Here is a 21656-nt window from a genome sequence, read left to right on the forward strand (position 1 = left end):
GAAGTTGTCACCTTCTATTCTGCTGGGAACAGAGCACACTAGCGCCGAACAGGTGCTCTGATCCGGCCAGGAAAGAAACACACGCTGGATCAATCCACCAACCCCAGAGCACAGCCCATGACCCTCCACCAACAGGCATGCAGGCCTCCTACTTTGCCAGGTCAAGAGAGACACTCATCTGAACAGAAACAAAGGTGTGTGTGTAACTGACATGGAATTTTGCATCCTTGGTGGTTTACAGACGCTTCACCGAAGCTGACTAAAAACTACGAACAGAAACAGAACCCACATCTTCATCCTGAAAGTCTGGTTCTATGTGCTTATTAGCATAATCTCAATCGTTCCACCACACCCAACACCAAACATCAGACTTCTTCACCACGTTAAGATCTGTAGCAGACTGTTCATTCACTCACTCTAACAAACATCTGACCAGGTCTGTTTTTTGCTCTTCAGTGTGTACCTTACCCACAGGTAGTAAGACAAGCTGGCCATAACATTAGAGCAATTGGCTAAAAATATGATTATAACAAAGAAGGTTAGAAGGGAACTAACAGTTCCTGAACGCCTATCACGTGCCATGCACACTTATAAGGAATTCCATTTATCTTCACATTCTCCATGAAGCACGTATGACTTCATTTTACAGAAGAGAAAACTGAGGTTCACAGACAGAAAGTAATATGCTCATGGTTAAAGAGATACAAAAGCGCAACACAGACTCGACTCAGGTCTGCCTAATTCCCTGACATCTCAGTGTGACCAGCCAGAAGTCGAGAGGCTGAAAAAAGAAACCAAGCATGAAATTCAGTGACTTTCATCCACAGCGTAACGATTAAGGGCTTATTAGACTCTAATCACTTCCTAGGTTTGAGTCGTCTCTCTCCATTTTTGCATCCTTATTTGTACGAGTTGAAAGAATAAGCCTACCTCTTCGGGGTTGTAATGAGGACTTAATGAGTTAATATGTTTTGAACACTGCCTGGCACACAATAAGCACTACATAACTGTCTGTTACATAGATAAATAAAAAATAAAACCTTTGGAAAATGCTCTCATCCTTCCTGGAGAAATCTCTCCCTGAGTGATGCAAAGCTTTACCGTTTTATCCAAAGGGTCATGAGATCATTCTCCTCCAGGGGCTGCAGTCCCACAGTCAGCATGACTCACAGCCTGTCCCTGACACATCATTGGCTGGCGTGGACAGCAGGAGTCAGCCACCGGCTCTGCTCTTACACTGAATCTAAAGCACTGCCCCCTTCTCCAGAGCTCTGAAGATTGCCAGAGGACAGTCACACAGACGGGGGCAATGGTGCCACTCGGGGGCTGTATTCACTGTAAAGAAACCACTCCTCAGATAAATGATATCAATCTCCCCCATCTCCAGCCTCTTTGCCCAGAGCCTGAATTATCAGCCAAGGAGTCCACATGTAAAAATGGCATTTAACTCTTACCAGCAATTGTCATCAGCCAGACGCAGAGGCCCTGACCCTCCAGTTTGGGTTAACTCAGGCTTTCTCAACTTTGACACAATTGACACTTGGGACCAGATAATTCTTTGCCCTGGGGCGGGGGGTGGGGGAGGCAGGGGATGGGAGAGGCTGTCCTATGCATTTAAGGTGTTTGGCAGCATCCCTGGACTCCAGCCATTAAATGACAGTAGCAATCCCCCCATGTGACAATCAGAAATGCCTCCAGACTGCACCCCATTTGAGAACCACTGAATTAAGCACACTCCCCCAACGCTTGTCTTCCCCGCTGCCCTTCTGTGGAGATGTCCAGAGAGAATCCGGACAGAAGGGTTACGGGAGAGGGAATGAAGTGTAAGAACACAGTCACTAAACTGGCATTCTGTGTGACTTCCATGGTGGCACTGCTACAACTATGATGGGAACTACAATGAGGGAAGGTGGGAGCGGACAGCAGCCTAGCCCATGCTGCAGGTCTCTTAAGGGCTGGTAACCTTTTGCCCTTTTGTTAAAAGGTAACAGGACTACTGGACAGAGTCCCCAACCCACAATTTTTGGTGATAGTCACTGATGGCACACAGCTTAGGTAGAATACAAAGTTGTCACATCAGTGTTAAGAAGACATTCTTCCTTGATTCTTAAAATACAGTCCATCGGGCTTCCCTGGTGGCGCAGTGGTTGAGAGTCCGCCTGCCGATGCAGGGGACACGGGTTCGTGCCCCGGTCCGGGAAGATCCCACGTGCCGCGGAGCAGCTAGGCCCGTGAGCCACGGCCGCTGAGCCTGCGCGTCCGGAGCCTGTGCTCCACAACGGGAGAGGCCGCAACGGTGAGAGGCCCGGGTACCGCAAAAAAAAAAAAAAAGATACAGTCCATCAATAAATGTGACCCCCTATCTCTTGTTGATCCCCCCTACATAGATGGACCTTTTGTGACTGTGACATGGTACGAATAAAGGAATTCATGATGATGATAAGATGTTGATGGTCACCGTCACCACTACTGCCCCAATACTACCACTGCTGCTACTATCGCTAAGGTTGCTACTGCTGCTGCTACTACTATTGCTACTATTATTACTGCATTGTTGCCACTGCTACTAGTGCTGCCGCTGCTCCTCCAGCAGCACCACCAGCGTCACTATTTACTGAGCCCTATGTGTCAGCTACTGTCCTAAGCACTTTCCGTGGATTAACTCACTTGATCCTGCCAAGACAATATGAGAAACGTGTTGTCATTCCCATCTCCATTTCACAAATGGGTAAACCACAGTACCCAGAGGTTAACTAGTTTGTCCCACGCGTCTGCAGATCCAGTGTCCAAACCCAGATAATCGGGTTCCAGACCCAACAGCTCTTACCCTCTATGCTACAATGCCTCTTGAGGACCACTACGGACCTGCCGGCCAGCAAGCATCTCTGACCTGCTACTTCTGAACACACTTAGCAGGGATTAACTCCTGAGCTTCTGCCACGTGTTTCTGTTAAACCATATCCCAGCCACCCTCAAGACTCGTGATACCACTGTGCCGTGAGCAGCTCCAACACTACAACGTAATGAAGAACTTATCTTTCTATATCGTCTCCCTTAAAATGAAAATGGAATATAAGACTATCAAAACCTTAGCCTCTCTAGACACTCTACCTGAGTAGGCATGGTTTCTCTCCTAATATGGGGGAAAAAAAAAGTTCATTTTCAACTCAAGCAGCTATTTGAGTCACAATTTCAAGGCAGTCCAACACAAGATAAAAGATACTGTGTCAATAAAACACACAAGGGCAAAGATGATCCCAAGCCCATCTTTGTATCCTTACCAACTGGCACAGTGCCTGACACAGTAATCAGTAAGTGTGTGTTACCTAAATGAATAAGTGAGTGAATGAATGAACCAACAACTAAATGAACTACATTTAGTCTTCCCACAAAGAAGGCTAAATAAACTATACCTTTCTAAGTGATGAAATTGTTTCTCACCTTTGTATTTCACAGCTAAACCTGCAAAAATTGTTAAGAGTTTTACTGCAATTTTAAACTAATACCAGAGTATTTTTGTATATTTTCATCTTAATGTTAACCCATATATTTGATAAGACTGAACACCCAAGAATAATTTCTATACAGTTTAATAAAGAAATGAAGATGAAAACATTCCTCCAAATTCTAGTATAATATTTTCATATTTATCATTGTGTTTTAAAGTTATTACAGCCATAAACTGTATCCTCAGCAGGATTACAATTCCCAATTACTAACAGGCTTTTAAAATTTTGTTTGTGCTTCAAAGCCTCAGTAATAAAAATTTAATCCCAACATTACTACTGCAATTCTGCATTCCGAAAACTTACTGTCCGTGATAAAGATGAGATCAAAGTAGGTAAAAACATTTAAAATGTCCCTCTGGGGAAAGGAAGCTTTTCGTTTCTATCATGCCAGGAGTTCTCTGATAAAGGGTGAGATCAACAAAATCTCAGAACAGGTGCTCTGGCAGCTTCTGTAAATTTTCATTTCCTGAAAGCCATGACATTAAGGATAAGAGGGGCTGGAAGATGCTGCCGCATCCTTGAGCAGGACAGTCAAGGAGATATCACTGCCAGCTACACCTTCCCCCGTAGCTGGAGTCCAAGGAGATGAAATATCAGGAGAAAGGGGGGTCCTGCTGGTGGAAAAAGGTCTGTCGGTTTATAAGTCTATCAGCTAACACTGTGAGACTGGGTGGTAAACCCTGATTGCCCAGATCAGCAAGTCAACTGAGAAAGGTCAGTGCTTGAGGGCAGTGCCTCAAGGCTGGTCCCACCCCATTCCCCTGGGACACGCTTCCCAAAGCAGTGGTTCTCCAGCCTGCTGTCCATCAGGCTTGGCTGTGGAGTCAGAGGTACCAGGTCCCATCCTCAAGCTGCTCAGTCGGAACTTTCAGAACCTGCATGTCAAGGATTCTGGGCACACACAATCAAGAACTACATATAAGATACAGCCGCCACGATTCACTGGCACAGAAGCAATAAGCAAGGACTTACAGCGGAACTGCCAGAGATCATTTACATCTGTGCTTGTTCCTAATGCAATTCCTCCTCTACCATGGCCGTGTTTCCCCGCCCCCCAGTCCAGAGCAGAGCTGGAACAGCAGGACCACAGAGCAGATTCACTTGCTGCTCCAGAGAAGCCAGCAAAAGACAGGGCGCTAATGAGAAAGGAAGGCGCTAATGAGAAAGGAAGGCGCTAATGAAAAAAGAATTAACCCCAAACTCTCATTCCCACTGACTGCCAGGAATGTCAAGTTTCATCAGTTACATGTTTGAAAATTAATTTTAAAATGACCTTTCCACAGAAAGATAATACGGTTAGAGTAATGACCAAAATACAGTCCATTCATTATGTACAAGGACATTCGAGACAGTGTTAGTTATAAAAGAGAACAGTGTTATTTATTATAGATAAGCAGTGGACACTACCCAAATACCCAACAAAAAGGTTACATCATATGGTGTCCATCTATTCCTAAAATGGAATAAATCGCTAGACTGGAGGCCAGAGAGCAGGTCTGTTCTGTCATCTCTGTTTACTGCCACAAGCTATTGACCTCAGGAGCTCAATAAATGTTTATTGAATGGTTGGATGAAAAAGGAAAAGTGTATGGCCATTAAAAAAATATATAATGGACAGGGAAATAAAATAAAGATGAGTTCAAAAAGCTCTATGTAAAATATTCCAGTTTTTAAAAATGAGCATACACACACATATATATCTGCATTTAAATAAAGGATGGAGAGAAATCAAATTTACCTGGTTTGGGGGTAAAGAGTGTTTTATCTCTTTATTTGTAAGAATGCAAAGCTGGACTTGGGATCATCTCTGCCCTTGCGCATTTTACGGACAATATCCTTTATCGTGTGTTGAACAGCTTTGAAACAGTGACTCAAACAGCTGCTGGAACTGAAAATGAATTTTTTTTTTTCCTTTCACATGGGGAGAAAAAAGAAGCCAGCCCAGGAAAAGTGCCTGGAGGGTCCCAGGTTTTCGACAGCCTCATATTCCAGAAGCTCTGAATTTTCTATAAACGTTCACATCATTCTGACAATCACAAAGGCACGAAATGCTACCTGAAAATGCAATCAGTACCGTGTATTCTACCCTCGGAACTCAAGGATACTGGCCACAGGTAGCCTGATGTCCCCTCCCCCCTCCCAAGAAGCATCTCAGTCACTGACCCTCACTGCCTCATCTCAGCTGGGTTCTTCAAGTCCCCCCGGTGGACAACTCACCGGCCCCTAAACTCACAAATATGCCCTTCCCCCTACAGCTGTCACAGGCCGTCCAGGTCACAAAGGGAACAATCATCACCCAGTGAAAGAGCAGCTCAGAGGCACTGACTGCCGTGCTCTCCTGGGTTAGCTGTACGGAATTAAGCTTTGACTTGAACTTGCACCTAGAAGTAAATGCTATTCCTGTGCTGGGGGAAGGCTCCCTAGTATCTCAAGGAACTTCTAGGCAGCAGAATCTGAGAAAGAATCCTATCTAGGCCTGTGGAGGATAGTGAACTGCTTTACGGAATCTGTAAACATCCAGACGGAGTTCTTGGGCTGCTCTCTCCATCTTCCTAACGCTTCGCCAGCTGCATGGAATAGGACTCAAGCCGACTTAGCCCTCTGGGTAGAAAAGGACTCAGGCTCTGAAAGGTCAAGTCCACTGACACCCGTAGTCCCCACTGACTCCAGGGCATCTTCCCTGTCGGGAAAGGGCAGCCGTAGCGCAGCCCTCCCTGCTCACTACCCACACCAGAAACTGTGCCCCAATGGTGCCCACTTCAGAGACGAAGGGAGCTCGGCCACACCTCACTTATCCCACACCACAAAGGACAAGCTTTATCTTTTGAACGGGAGAATGACAATCCCGTTTCTATGATGCCAAGGTCACTCTGGAGCTAACACACCTTTGGAAAGGGATCCAGGGAAGAGCCGAACAGCACCTCCCTGGAGTTCAGAGCAGCAGGTCTCAAGCCCGGCTGGGGTGGAGCCCAGCATCGGTGCTGGCACCGCAGCCCAGGGGATTCTGGTGCACAAGCCCTGGGTATCTTGTTTCATTAGCAGTGGGTGGCGAGCCTGCCCTCCTCCAGTCCACAGCTTATTTCTTCTCCTGTCTGGTCGTGCCCCGTCCCCTGTAAACCCTAAAAGCAGCTATATACACAGGTTCCTGAAGCCCTGTGTTCAAATGAATAAACAATGTCAGCTCTACATGGACAATTCTGGTTGGGTGGTAACTACTGCAGGTCCGTGTAGGCCAGGGTTAGCGATAACCCATAATAACGAACGCATGTTACTAAGCTAAGTGCTTTGATAAGCTCGGACACGTGCAATCCTATGAGGTCAACAAGTCTATGAGGTCAGTGATATTATATCCTCTATTGGACAAAAGAGGAGGCAGTCTTTTAAAACATCAGTGACTTGCCCAAGGTCACACATCTAGTAAGGAGACCTTCCACAAGCCACAACTAAACACGCTTCAGCTGCTTTCCAGAAGAAACAACGGTTCCCACGTCAGGATCGTGCATAATAGCTACTTGCAGCCACCTGGACATCAAGTCCATAGGGAATCTCTTCTTGTTTCCTGTCTCACTAAAAACATTACTGTGATTTTCTTTTTGGTTTTTTTTGGCCGCACTCCTTGGCTTGCAGGATCTTAGTTCCCTGACCAGGGATCGAACCTGAGCCCCTTGCACTGGAAGCGCAGAGCCCTAACCACTGGACCCCCAGGGAGTTCCCACTGTGATTTTCAAACTAGCCTCAGCAGTAACTGTACTAGACAGAGTCAGGGTGGAGGGGACACTGCTGCTATTCACTCATGGTTCCTACTATGTGCCAGGCACATGCTAAGGCCCTGAGGCACAGCAGGGAACAAGAGAGACAGGACTCCCTGCTCTCTGGGGGCTTCCATTCTAATAGGGGAGAGAGATGATAAAGACAGTAACATGACAGGTAGTTTAAGTGTCATGAAGAATGAGAATGAAGTAGGCGTGCGGCCCTACTTCTGATAGGGACCCGAAGGAGAGGAGGGAGGGATCTCTCTGGAGGAAGGGCATGCAGGTGGAGGGAACAGCAAATGCAGAGCTCAGAGGCAGGAAGATGCCCAGCCATTGTCCAAAAGCTGGTGCCAGAAGACAGCTGCACTGCCAGGCAGCATGAGAAGGGTGGACAGCTCTTCAGGGTGGCCGTGAGCTCTGCCCAAGCAGTTCTGGCAGAAAGAGCACCAGGACACCGCTGGGAAGGGGAGGCGCTGCAGGGAAGATGAGGGACCTACTTCAGGGCAGGACTCTGAGGCAAATCCCTTTACACCTGTATCCCCTCCTCCCGCCAGGACCGGAAGCAGTGGTGTGGTGTGCAAGGAAAGGGCTTGAGGACAAAGGGAGTACAAGCAAGAGCCTCCAGTTCCTCCCGGAGACCCAGATTCCGACTGCACTCCCGTCTCAAACACACCCGAGGTCCTCCTCAGACATCCAGACTGGGCTGGGTGTGCCCGTGAACTTGGCCTGGCTCTGATGGGGATGCTGGGCGGGGGTCTTCTACCACAGGATCACTGGAAAAGCCCCAAGCCCCAGAGAAGCCCGTTTGTAGGTCCAAGCTTTTGAAAGCAGAGAGCCCTTTCCGGAATCACACCAGCCACGTCACTGTAGGGTAACCAAGTAACCTCCTGAGACACACCAAAGAAAGGGCCCAGCTCTTTTCTCCCCCATTTCGCTCCAAGAACAGTGTTTTTCCCGCAAGGGTTCTGCTTAGGCGATGGTGGTTTTCCACATCACGCAGCCGTCCAAAAAACAGTCCCTTGATCAGATTTGGAGGAACAGAGGCAAAAAGAAAAAATTTAAACAATAAACCTTCATAGGCTTATCCAATGTAAGTGTTTTCTTCTTTTTCATAGGAGAGGTGGAACGAAACACACGGACAAGCCCTTGTCCGACTCTCAGATCGTTACCTAGGTCCGCAACGCAGGATGGGGGCTACATTTTTGGAGCAGCCTCAGGCAGCCACGCCAGCATCACAGTGAGGGCCCCCCCCCACTGACTTTTGAACCAACCCTAAGCGGTATTTATGTCTTGGCAATGGACATCGCCAGGCCGACAAGGGCCACAGAAGCCTAAAGCTGCTACCCCCTCGCCAGCAACCAAAAACTCCCCCCTGGTTCTCCACCCCTATGTCCTTAAGGAAACAGAAAGAACTTCCTTCCTCTTGAGCTCCCTGTGGAGGTGACAGTGGACAACAGGTCAGGGTCATGGCCGGCGCCAGGTAGGGGCAAGCCAGGCCAGGCTCCCTTGCAAGAGCATTCGTCTTCCTCATCTCCACCGCCGCTTCCATCACACTGAGACCACAGCCTTCAGGGCCTCGGTACCCATGCCTTCTTCCTGATTCTCCCACATCAGCACCGGCCACACTGCCCTGTGCTCACCGTGTTCTAGCCGCAGCAGCCTCTGCTCTGCTCTTGGAGTGTGCGTGAGGCCTTAGGACCTGGCACACTCCCTGCTTCACCTCAACCTCCCGCCTCCCACCCCACCCGCCAGCTCCTGAGCATCATTTGGGCTAAAACACACCTCCTGCGCTTCCCTGATGGCGCAGTGGTGAAGAATCCACCTGCCGATGCAGGGGACAGGGGTTCGAGCCCCGGTCCGGGAAGATCCCACATGCCGCGGAGCGGCTAAACCCGTGCACCACAACTACTGAGCCCACACGCCTAGAGCCCGAGCTCCGCAACAAGAGAAGCCACCGCAATGAGAAGCCTGCGCACCGCAACGAAGAGTAGCCCCCGCTCGCCACAACTAGAGAAAAGCCCGTGCGCAGCAACGAAGACCCGACGCAGCCAAAACTAAATAAAAGAAAATAAATAAAAAATAAAAGACACCTCCTGGGAGAGGCCTTCTTTGACCTTCTCCTCCAAAGTAGCTCCTCAAGTACTTTTTAAAAAATCCCATCTCCCTGTGCCATTTTTCTTCCCAGAATTTACTGCTATCTGTCATTCTCTTGTTTATTATTTCTCCCCCCAAATGAGTGCAGCCTCTGTGAGAGCAGGGACCCTGTCAGTCTTTTCCCAGCTGTACACACAAAGCATCGACTGCACTGACAGACACGAGCCCACGGCACAGACATTGCCCAAAGTGCCAGGCTGGAAGGATAAGAGCCAATCCTGGGGACAGTCTAGGCCCAAAGAGTTCAGGGAACCAGGAGACAGGAGGTAAGGCAGAGCAGGTGTACAGACCTGGAGGACAAGGGGGAACCAGGCAGCAGGGAAACAGAATATTGGTGGGGGGCTGGCAGAGAAGCTGAGGGCTCATAGCTGCTTCAGCCTGAGCTGGTGACCAGTCCAGGGCAGAGCGTCCCAGCGCCCAGAGAATCAAGTAGGTGAGAAAAGTCAAGGTTAATAAGGTGCGGATGTACCCCTGGGTGGGGGAGGGGTGTCTCTCATCACCCTAGATTTCTATTCCTGCTAATTTGAGAACACAAGTGGACCACGCCTGGCCTGTTAGATAAGAGGTGATCACTGGGCATCAGAATTTGGGTCAGGCCATCGGAGACAGAGACCAATTCACCTCAGAAACAAGCACAGCATTGACTGGGCGAGTGACACCATTCGGGACGCAACTCCCGAGAAATCACAGACAGGCATGGCCCTGCCACGCGGGCCTGGGAGATGCAGCGGAGGCCGAGCTACAGATGGCTCTGGCCCCCATGCTCCTCCCCGCAGTGATAGAGAAGCACCCAGAAATGCCCTCCACACCCCAGGAATGAATGCTGCGACTGTTTCACACAGGCTGCCCCGGATATCTTCCAGGCACTACTTCTGAATGACCGTATCCCAAAAGAAAGTCAGAAGTCTCTCTTCAAATCACCAGAACGAGGATGGAGGGGGTGGGGGTGGGGGGGGGACACCATTTGAAAGTTCTTCTTCTGTTGTTTAAGGACCAGTCAAACGAACAACCTACTGCATGTCAGAGACTGACAAACATTTTTGGCAAAGGACCAGACAGTAAACGTCTTAGGCTTTGCACTCTCTGCAGCAACTACTCAGCTCTGGGATTGCAGCACAAAGGCAGCCACAGACAACACATAAACCACGGGGTGCTGGGTTCCAAACCCATATGAAAACAGGAGGATCCGGCCCAAGGCCATGGGAGTCCTGGGAAATTGTTGAGTCAAGGAGGGACACGATCACACGAGTGTTTTAGAAGGAACTATGGGGACTACTGAAAGATGGAGTCAGCACACTTTAGATGTTATGTGAAATAAATACTGGTACTGCCACGTCGCTCTGTTATTACAGTTGTTATAAACAAATGGCAGTGTTTGTGTTTTAAGGAAACTTTATTTACACAGACAGGCAGAGCTCCAAATATGACCCACAAGTCATGGTTTGCTGAACACTTCTGCCCTAGCATCTCAAGTCAGGAATTTTAATCTAAAATCAGCTACTACGATTCTTCAAACACCTGCCACAGCTACTTAGGACAAATTTGTAGCACATTAAGAGCCTCTGATTATACCAATATGGGTTGGGAGAAGGAAGAGTTTTTTTTTTTTTTTTTTGGTCTATTAACTGGATTCGTTCAAACCAGACACAGGTCCCAGCCACAGAGGGTTATAGCTCTTCACTGGTCCAGAGCAGGCATCCAGGCAGTGCTCTGTACATGAGCTGCATCTGTGGCAGAAAAAGAGACTGCACACCAATGGCTCACGCATCCTCATCCCCACTCCACCAGCCCAGCTAAGCCACTGTACATCCGGCAGTCTCCATACTTCCATCTGACACATGACATCACCCACGAGAGCTGCCTGGCAATTGACATGCCCACAACTGCTAGTGATGGATTCCAGGGGAAGCACACATCATCAGAATGGCTCTCCAGCTTTCCAGGACTGGCTCTGGACTCTACCATCTGGCTCAATCCCAGTTGCTGATACCAAGAGCTGAGAACCAGGGAGAACTAGCCTGGCAAATTTCAAACAATAAAATCCAGTTATCTGCTCCGTAAGAAGATGCTGTTAGATGGGGTTTGCTGTTTCCAGTCTTCGTGCAGTAGTTCTGCAAGGTGGGGAGGAGGGAAGTTTTGCCCCCCGAGCCCGGAGACATTTTTGATGCTACTGGCATCTAATGGGTAGAGACACCATCCTACAACGTACAGACAGTCCCCCACTCATAGAATTATCTGGCTCCAAACATCAATAGTGCTGAGATGAAAACCTATGTCTGGGTAAGACTTCATCACATGATGATCCCCAAACCTCAAGCACTAACGCACAGTCCAATTAAGTTCCCGAAACTCAGCTCCAAAGACCACTTTGATTGGCAGGTCGAGTTGATGAGATGAAAGAGAAAAATACGTTAGAGGTGCCGATGGGGCCGTTTGGTTGTTTCTTTGTTGTTTTTGAGGAGAATTATTATTTTGCTAAGGTTCGTCTGTAAATGGAGGAAGTTGAAATAAATTTCTGTAGTTTCTTTGAGCTCCAAAGTCCTTTGATTACAAGCATATACAGTGGTTCATATTCTAACAGACTACTCTGGGGTTTTTGATATCTTTCTAAAAAACATACTGTCTCGGTCAGGCTGAAAAGCTAACACCAGATCACTGCTCTTTAAGAGTGTGGAGGAAACCTACCCTATGAGATGCTTAGCAGTACACAAGAAATAAAACTGGTCGAAACAACTAGAAAAAATAAAGTCTATAAATTTACCATTCATGTGGCTTCTTACTTCCCACGGTAAAGGTTTGAGAGAGACCGAGATAAACAGAAGGAGGAAGTTACTACAGGACTAGACCTCTTTCCCTCCAAGTGTTAACGTGGAATGCACTGAACCAGAAACTGAAAAACAGCATCGGTTTTACTTGTGACATTTACTTGTAACCCACTGGTAACACCAACGATGATAGTTTGCTTTCTCTTTTTCTGACGGTTTACCTATAACATTTGGGAATTATTACAGAAGATAGAAGTCAATGAGTAATTTAAAACGTACCCTCTGAAAAACTACCTAGCTGTTTTTCAAAGTCAGCTCTCAAAGAAGTCTCATTTTTTGATCCATTAGATTGAAAAAGGTGACATTTGATTTAGACATATTAAAAACCAGTGCCTACAAATCTTGAAGGAATAGATTAAAAGCAGACTGTGTGATCAAATAGTAGGCACTGAAAAAGAATGTCCACATTGTATGTTAAAAGCAACCATTTCCTCCTTACCAACAAATATATATGTATATAATTTTTATATCTATATATTTATAAAATTAAATTAACTAATTATATATATAATTTTAAAATAACCGAGTTTCCTGGATCCTTTAGAAAAGAAAAAATGTATATGTAACATTGAGCATGATTTCCTATGTTTAAACTCAAGCTTCAACCTGTGGCTACACATTTTATTTGACCTCTCCATACTTCAAAGACCTTGAATGGGTCACAAAGTAGAACATCGAACTTTCCCACCTTGCCCAACCCCACTCCTCTATCTGATGTACAGTATACCTCAGATCTCAAACCGTGAGGCCACTGAAGTCTCCCTTCAATGACCAGAACTGTCACTGCACAGTAACCAAGGTCATCTTCTGTGGATTAAGTCCACTCCAATACTCGGTGACCACAGGAGGGCTGGGACTTGGATTCTCCAAAATACAGTCTGATCTAAATTTCATTTGCAACTTTCGTTTTGTATTTGTGTGTGTATGTTTTTGTAAATATTTTATTTACACAAACATATATATACATATGTTTATGTGTATATATATATAGTGTGTGTATACACATATTTCAGAAAGACATACACTGAAATGTTAATTGTGATTACTTTCTACAGTAGTAGATTCATACGTGATTTTCCTTTTTCTTCTTGATTTTTTTTTTTGCTTGTCTACAGCTTCCAACTTTTCTATATTAAGCCTAACTTTTGCTGAAAGAAAAATAAGTAATACTCCATATGTGTTATTTTTTTTCACTCAACGTCATTTCAAAACGTATTTCAAGCACCTGGCTAAAAAAGCAACGAGTACAGAAAGCTTTCTTTCAAAGCGAGGGCAACCAGAGACCAGAGCAAGACACAACAGCGGTAAACTCTAAGGAAGCCAAAGGTTAAAACTATCAGTCAGCACGTAAGCCCTGATGTCCCTGCATACTGGCCAGGGGGAGGCACACGTTCGGCTCCGAGTTTCTTGGCGTCCGTAGGACATTCTTCCCCACCCTCCTTACCTCACGCCCACCAGTCTTAATTAAGGTTTGTTTAGGGAACGATAATGAGAAGATTTTTCTACATTCCCTGATCATCCCCCCAGATGAGATCATGCAGTCCAGCAATGTGTCCAGGGACGAGGAGGCAGGTGCAAACACAACCAACAGAGCGCCAACTAGGAAGCCCCACGGCTCCCGGCGCTAAGTGTCAGCGTGCACAAGAGGTCAGAATCTCCCAAAGGGCGTAGCTTTAACTTTCTAAAAGTGTCCCTCTGTGGGCAGTTTATCGCCATGAAGGTAGCGGCGAGGGATATACTCAATCCATGACCAAGTCTGAGAGAGCCTCTGGGGTCCCTTGGAGGCAAAGCCACACTCGACGGAGGAGCCCCGGCAGTGTGGTGCTTACCGTAAGCTGTCATGACCCCCGCGTAGGGCCCATCCACCACATTTCTGTTTTCTTCTGCCAGCGCCTTGATGTACCTCTTGCTGAGGTCCAGGATCTGTTCCCGAAGCATGGAGCTGCTCTCGGGCTGAGTTCTCTGCTGGATGGTAAAATGCAAGAGCATCATACCCCAAATAAAGCCAAAAGTCACGAGGAAAAAGCCCAGCTTCTGAGAGGACAGCTTCCACGGAGTAAAGAGAGCCATTGCTCTCTGGCAACTTCACCTGCCCCGGGCTCTTACAGTGTGGAAAGGAGACACAAGTTCATGGTGTAGGCTGGGCTTGTGGGTTTCTCAGTCTCACTCGGGCTCCTGCGTCAGCTGATTTCCTTTCCTCGTTTCCATCCTGCTGTGAAGAAGGGGGAAAGTTAGCAGAGTCTTGTGGCAAAACACAGTGAAATAAACCAGAGCCTTGTTTTCACCCAAATAGCTCTAAAATGTGAACTTCCTTTTTTCTTAATCTGCCAGTTCCCTATCCTATGTTATGATTCGGGATCTGTAAATGGAGAGGGGAAATCTGGCTGGGTGGTGAAAAGCTGTACAAATACGGAGGAGGGAAATGTGTGTCTGCACGTGTTCACAGGTGTAGCAGGGCTGTTCCAGTCTGGACCAAGTTCAAAACAGGAAGCTTGTTCTGCAAGGTGGGGAGGAGATGGAAGGATATTTCACTGAATGTCAGCAAAAACCCAAGTGGAGGGTGGAGTCTCATCACCACCCAGCACTTCTGTGCCTCTGAAACTTGAACTTACAAAGTCATCATTATGTGCTCTAGCAAGGACAAGAGCCCGCAGCTGGAGAGGCGAGCCAGAAAGTGGACGCCCCTGGCGGGTAATCAGACGAGGAAAGGGGAGAGGGCCCCCCGTATTACTTAAGCACGGCCAGCTTTCAGTAGCAGTGTCCACAGCTGAGCTGAATGCCTCGGGGCCACCAGGTGGCCTCGCCCTAGGCACCAGCACAGAGAGGCTGGGCCAGGGGTACCCAGCCGTCTTTCCGTGCTAGCTGCCACGAGTGACAGCTGCACCACACTCCTCACTTGCACACTTGAGCACAGGAAATGCGGGGCACACGATGGCCTGCTTTTTTGTGGTTCTCATTTTCACTCACACCATGGGACAAAATGCGAGGTTAAAAGCCATCGTTTCAATACGAATGCAGCCAGATCCTACCTGGTACCAGCACAGGCCGGACAACAAATGGCACCGCGTTTTAAGCAAAGGCTGAGCATGACCTCCTACGAGGGACTAACCCAGGATGTATTCAGAGTGTGCCTATGTTTCAGATCAAAGGATTCTTCTTCCTAAGCAGCCTAAGAAGAAATGACAACGGGATCTTGGGACAGTTAGCTTTCAGCGTCTGCGATGCAGCGGATCTGTGTCGGTCTTCCTCTCTCACTCTTTTCCTCGCCTATCAACAGAGTCATCAGTACCTGGTAGTACCTCTACTGATAGTAAATGATAAATAAATCCTAGTTATGTCCCAGGCACTGTGATAGATGCTGTTTGTGCCTTAGTTCATTGAATTCTTGAAAGAGTCCTATACGGTAAGAACTATTAATGTTATCATGTCTGGTTTTTTTTTTTATGTCTGTTTTATAGATGAAAAAACAGGGACACAGGGAGATTAACTTGGCAAAGGTCAGCCAGCTATGTGGCAGAGGAGGGATAATCTAGGGATAAGCCAGCCCAGGAGTCAGTAAACCACACCCTGCCTTCCAAGGCCATCCTTCCTCCCCAGTGTCTTTATGACCAAGAATGGTCTGTACATGCTTAAAGGGCTGTGAAAAGCAACAAAGACTATGTGACTGAAATCTTATGTAGCTCAAAAGCCTAGAACATTCACTCTTGGCCCTTAACAGAAAAAGTTTACCAACTGCTGAATTCTAGGCCAGTGGTTCTCAAAGTGTGGTCCCTAACTCAGCAACAGCAGGAGCATCAGTGAGAGATGCCAGTCCTCAGGCCCCACCCCAGACCAACTGAATCAGCAATGCTGGCAGGGAGGGGTGTCCAGCATCCTGTGTTTCAATCAGCCATCCAGGCGATTTTTTGTTGTTGTTTTTTGGCTGCGTTGGGTCTTCGTTGCTGCGCGCGGGCTTTCTCTAGTTGCGGCGAGTGGGGGCTGCTCTTCGTTGCGGTGCGTGGGCTTCTCATTGCGGTGGCTTCTCTTGTTGCGGAGCACGGGCTCTAGGTGCAACGGGCTTCAGTAGTTGTGGCTCACGGGCTCAGTAGTTGTGGCTCGCGGGCTCTAGGGCACAGGCTCAGTAGTTGTGGTGCACGGGCTTAGTTGCTCCACAGCATGTGGGATCTTCCCGGACCGGGGCTCGAACCCGTGTCCCCTGCACTGGCAGGCGGATTCTTAACCACTGCACAACCAGGGAAGCCCGTCCAGGTGATTTTGATGACCACTCCAGCTTGAGAGGCCTGGATGCAGGCAGACGGATGCCGTCACGATGCCACACCACCGCACTGGCAATCAATGCGGAGGGAGCTCCCTCTGGGCCCCCCTTTATCACATAAGTTCCTCTGGTCCATCGCTCTCCACTGTGATGCTCCTCCCCAGTCTGAAGTTGTAAAACACTTGTCTGTCTACCTTGCTTTTTTTTTTTTTTTTTTTTTTTTACCAGTTTCTGTGTAGGATCCAAGACATCCTTTAAGAGACTCCCCCGCTTATGTTTTCAGAGACAGAGAGTGACCCAAGGGGCACAAATAGAATACCTGTTGACTGAATGAGCTTGTCACCCAGGCACTGTGGCACTCCATTCAGCCCCTCTAACGTGGGCCAGATGAAAGGCACCTGCCATCCACTCTTTCTACAAGGATACACTGAGCAAGGACCCACTTGTTGTCATCAGGCCCTGGGGACTGAACTGGGAACAAGACAGGGCTCCCACCCTCAAGTGGCTGACGCTTTAGAATCCACCCTTCTAACCGGTGCTTAGTTCCCCAGGAAATGTCTGCACTTCCTTTTTGATAACCCACGCCACTTACCCGATGTCACCCCAGGGCTGAAGGGATTTTCCCAGAGCAAGTAAACGAGGTGCTGTACCAAGAAAGACAGTCTCTGGTAATTTTCTTTTGCTATTTTAGGAGACAGCCGCACGTGCAGACAGGAATTACCTGTCAGCTTTCAGATAGGAAGCCCTGCTGCGCTTCCTCGATGAACCCCCCTGAAGAAGCTCCTCAAGGCTGCAAAGTTTAAGCAAAGGAAAGACCAGGCTCAAGAACTGAGCAAGGGGCTTCCCTGGTGGTGCAGTGGTTGAGGGTCCGCCTGCCCACGCAGGGGACACGGGTTCGTGCCCCGGTCCGGGAAGATCCCACGTGCCGTGGAGCGGCTGGGCCCGTGAGCCATGGCCGCTGAGCCTGCGCGTCCGGAGCCTGTGCTCCGCAACGGGAGAGGCCACAACAGTGAGAGGCCCGCGTACCAAAAAAAAAAAAAAGAACTAAGCAAGGACCCAGTACAAGGTGGCGTGCTTCTCTGCCTTGACCTTGGGGACAGTCAGGACCACCCAGGTGGTGCATTTGAGGGGCAAAAGGATGGTCAAGAAACCCAGTCGTGGTTAAATCTTTCCAGCTCAGAGACATAAAACTTTGGAGTGAAAATCTCTAAGTTCAGAGCACAGTTCTGACTATTGAGGGCCCAGATTTTAAGTGACTACAGAACTGCCAGAAATATTCCTTTCTCCGATGAAATCCAGAGTTTGAAATAACAGCATCTATATCAGCACACACACACAGAATTAAATTGGAATCCATCTCTACAATTCCTACTAGAAAGAAAGAATTTAAAGAGACTTTTCAAAATCATCATTAGGGAGACATCCCTAACTGCAACAGTAACAGGACAATAACAGAACAGCAACCCATACCAGAGGGTGCTGGTGCCGTGAGAGGACTTCATGATAATTATCAGTCATGGCTACGATATTAATCAACAGGCCACAGAATAACAGTCATCAAAATGCTGTCAGTCGGGCTCAAAATCTGCCTGCCTCCTGATCTCCTAGCAAACAGCTGGGTCCTCTCCCAAACTGGATTCAGTAAGGCACAAAGAGGGCGACACAGTGTACCTCAAAAGGTCTTGTTGCCAACCAGAGTAGCGACAGCCCAGGGCCATGGCTTCATCTATCCTCCTCCAGAAAGAAGTTTGTACCAAGTCTGTTCCTAATATGTTACGCTTCTAGATTCATCACGGACGCTAATCACCCTAATATGCATCTCCTCTATTCTTGTACTTGTGAGCAGCGTGCACTTCCTCCCTTCCCATTCACTCCTCAACGAAATGTGTGATCAAAGATCTGTGGCAAGGACGATGCAGGGGACGTGGGTTCGTGCCCCGGTCTGGGAAGATCCCACATGACGAGGAGCGGCTGGGCCCGTGAGCCATGGCCGCTGGGCCTGCGCGTCCGGAGCCTGTGCTCCGCAACGGGAGAGGCCACAACAGTGAGAGGCCCGCGTACAGCAAACGAAAACAAAAACAAAACAAAACAAAAAAAAGATCTGTGGCAAGGAAATGCATCTTAATTTCAAAAATAAAAGTATATGAAAAACACTCAACATCATTAGCCATTAGGGAAACCCAAATCAGAAGCACAATGAAATACCAATTCCCATCCATTAGGATGACTATAGTCAAACAAGACAGATAAGAGCAAGTGTTGGTGAGGATGCAGAGAAATGAGAACCCTATATATCCTGTGGGTGGGACTGTACAATGGTGCAGCCGGTGTGGACAACCGTCTGGCGCTTCCTCAAATGATTAAACAGACAGTTATCATAAGACCCAGCTAACTCCACTCCTAGGAATTCTCCCGAAAGAAATAAAAGCATGTGTCCACACAAAAACTTATACAACGTTCACAGCAACATTATTCATAATAGACAAAAAATGAAACAACCCAAATGGTCATCAACTGACAAGTGGATGACCAAAATGGGGCAAACCCATACAACGGAGTTCTATTCGTCAATAAAGAGAAATGAAGCACTGATACATGTTACAACATGGACGATCCCTGGAAGCACCATACTAAGTGAAAAAAGGCAAAAAGGCAGTCACAAAACACAACACATTGTATGATTCCACTGATATGAAATGTCTCGAATAGGCACATCTCTAGAAGTAGAACTTACAAGAGTAGTTTCTTAGGGCTTGAGAGGATGGGGGATCTGGGAGGTGACAACTAAGGCCTAGCCAGGTTTATTCTGGGTGGTAATGAAAATGTTCTAAAATGGACTGTGGTGATGGACGCACAATTCTGTGGATATTCTAAAAAAAAAAAAAACCAACACTGAATTATATACTTTAAATGGGAGAATTGGATGATACGTGAAACATATCTCAATAAAGCTGTTATGAAAAAAAAAAAGCAAGCAAGCAAGCCCACCTCCAAAGTTGGGGTAGAAGCTGAATTTGAAGACAGGCAGATAAGCCTCGGGGGCACGCTGTGGCCCCAGCAAGGAGCCACCCTTCCCCGACTGCCCACAGCACAGCCAAGGTAAGGTTGTGCCCTTACTAAGGGCTGACCACAGGCCCCGCGCCAGAAGGAAAGTACAGAGAAATGTGCCACCCCGTTTACAAGACACAGCTGTCCTTCCCAGCTCTGGATCAACCTCCCGGGCCACGCTCTGAGGCAAGACCTGCTTTGCCTGCCGGATGCCAATTTCTCAAACCACTTGAGGACGCTCTCAAAAACAGCCCCATGCCAATGGGGTCAAAGCCAGACTGATGAAGCAGTGAAGAAGTTCCGTCAGAGGCCCACCCACCATCCTTGGAGGACCACTTCTTACATCAGGACCTGTGTCGTCAGAGGATGGATGAGGCTGGAAATGCCCATCCCTTCAGGAGCGATGTCAGCCCCAACCAGAGAGATGTGATCTTCTCCTCACTGCCCACAGGACAGTCTCGACACAGCTTGCCGGTCCCACATTCCCATGGGTAGCACTGCTTGAACTGTCATTCACACACCTCTGCTGTCCTACTACAGACCACCGCATCTTCCCACCTGTCTTTAGATGGTGGCTGTCAGGGCCTACCTCTCGCCTCACCCTCGGCAGCAACATTCAAGAAATCCTAATTGTGTTCGCAGCCGCCGCCATGCGGTGGTCGCTCTCCAACGCCAGCGCCGCTCCAGCCGAAGGAGAAGATGGTAAGGGAGGAGGTCTCTATACACCATGGCTCGTACAGAGCCGACTGCCCGCAAATCCACCGGTGGTAAAACACCAAGGAAGCAACTGGGTACGAAAGCTGCTCGCAAGAGTGCGCCCTCTACTGGAGGGGTGGAGAAACCTCACCATTACAGGCCCTGCTGATTCGCAAACTCCCCTTCCAGCGTCTGGCGCGGGAAGTTGCTCAGGACTTCAAAGCAGATCTGCGCTTCCAGAGCACAGCTCTTGGTGCTTTGCAGGAGGCAGGCGAGGCCTCTCTGGCTGGCCTTTTTGAAGACACCAACCTGGAGCTATCCATGCCAAATGTGCGACAATTATGCCAAAAGACATCCAGCTAGCGCGCCGCCTACATGGAGAACGTGCTTAAGAATCCACTCTGACGGGAAACATTTCATTCTTTAAAAAAGTATATTCTCTTCTTCCTGCTATTGGTAGTTCCGAACGTTAGATATATTTTTCCCATGGGGTCAAAAGGTACCTAAGTACATGACTGTAAGTGGAAAAACGGGGGGCGACAGAAATCAGGTACCGGCAGTTTTTCCATTTTCATGTGTGTGTGAATTTTTAATATCAATGCGGGGACATGAAGCATTAATGCAAGTCAAAATGTTTCCGCGAACAAGTTTCAGCAGTTCAACCTTGTAACAATTATAAATAAACCTGTTAAATTTTTCTGGACTGTGCCAGCATTTGGATTTTTTTTAAAACAGGTAAATTTCTCATTGACTGAAACTAAATGCTGTTTGTAGCGTTTTTATCATACAGTGGATTCCATCCATTCACTATACTTTTCTAACTGAGGTGTCCTACATGCAGGTACATATTTTTAATGTTGTCTGTCTTCCGTGCTGTTCCTGTAAGTTTGCTATTAATATACGTTAAACTATAAAAAAGAAAGAAATCCTGAGTCTGCTGTGTTCATCCACGTTGCCTTGGAAACCCCGCCCCTGTCTCACAACTGAACCCCACATCCTGCCTAAAACCTCCCCTGGCTCCCTGGACTGAGGAGGGCGCATCCTCCTTGGAGCACTCCCAGCAGTACGTGCTCTTTCTAAAGAGCTTACCTACTGCTCTGTCGGATGATCTTTTCTTTCATTTCTCCGTAAGCTCTCTAAAGACAGGAAGTGCCAGGAATGGGACTGCCTTGCACACTGGGGATGGTCATTATGTGTTTGCCAGATGAAATAACAGGATGACGGGGATGAGATGATGAAACACAAATGAGCAGTGACCTCCAGGGCCACCTCCTGGTGTGAAGCACAAAGAAGCCAGGCACTCTGAGTGTGTAAGTTGACCTCACCTTTTGGGAGTTTTTAACCCTAAGACCTGTCGCATAGCAGTGAAGGATCATTATGCCCTTGACTAGATGGGGTTAAACTAAAGGGGATATGG

The 21656-nt window shown here is 47.8% G+C and overlaps 1 protein-coding gene and 1 pseudogene across 4 annotated transcripts in view; one reads left to right on the forward strand and one right to left on the reverse strand.

The window, feature by feature from the left end:
- Positions 1-21656, reverse strand: part of MGAT5 (alpha-1,6-mannosylglycoprotein 6-beta-N-acetylglucosaminyltransferase) — a 366943-nt gene that overhangs the window by 215023 nt on the left and 130264 nt on the right. For 3 of the 4 annotated variants that reach the window (XM_027132531.1, XM_027132535.1, XM_027132543.1), the window contains exon 3: positions 14070-14452. In XM_027132531.1, coding sequence (XP_026988332.1) covers positions 14070-14310 — 241 coding nt within the window. In that variant the 5' untranslated portion in view covers positions 14311-14452. The remainder of the gene's footprint in view (positions 1-14069; positions 14453-21656) is intronic. The other variant, XM_027077962.1, reaches the window with a different exon arrangement.
- LOC113604985 (histone H3.3-like) lies at positions 18602-20943 on the forward strand (annotated as a pseudogene).

The sequence above is a fragment of the Aethalodelphis obliquidens genome, unplaced genomic scaffold (genome assembly GCF_003676395.1).
Source record: "Aethalodelphis obliquidens isolate GAN/ISIS:26980383/991018 unplaced genomic scaffold, ASM367639v1 scaffold2, whole genome shotgun sequence".
Lineage (NCBI taxonomy): Eukaryota > Metazoa > Chordata > Mammalia > Artiodactyla > Delphinidae > Aethalodelphis > Aethalodelphis obliquidens.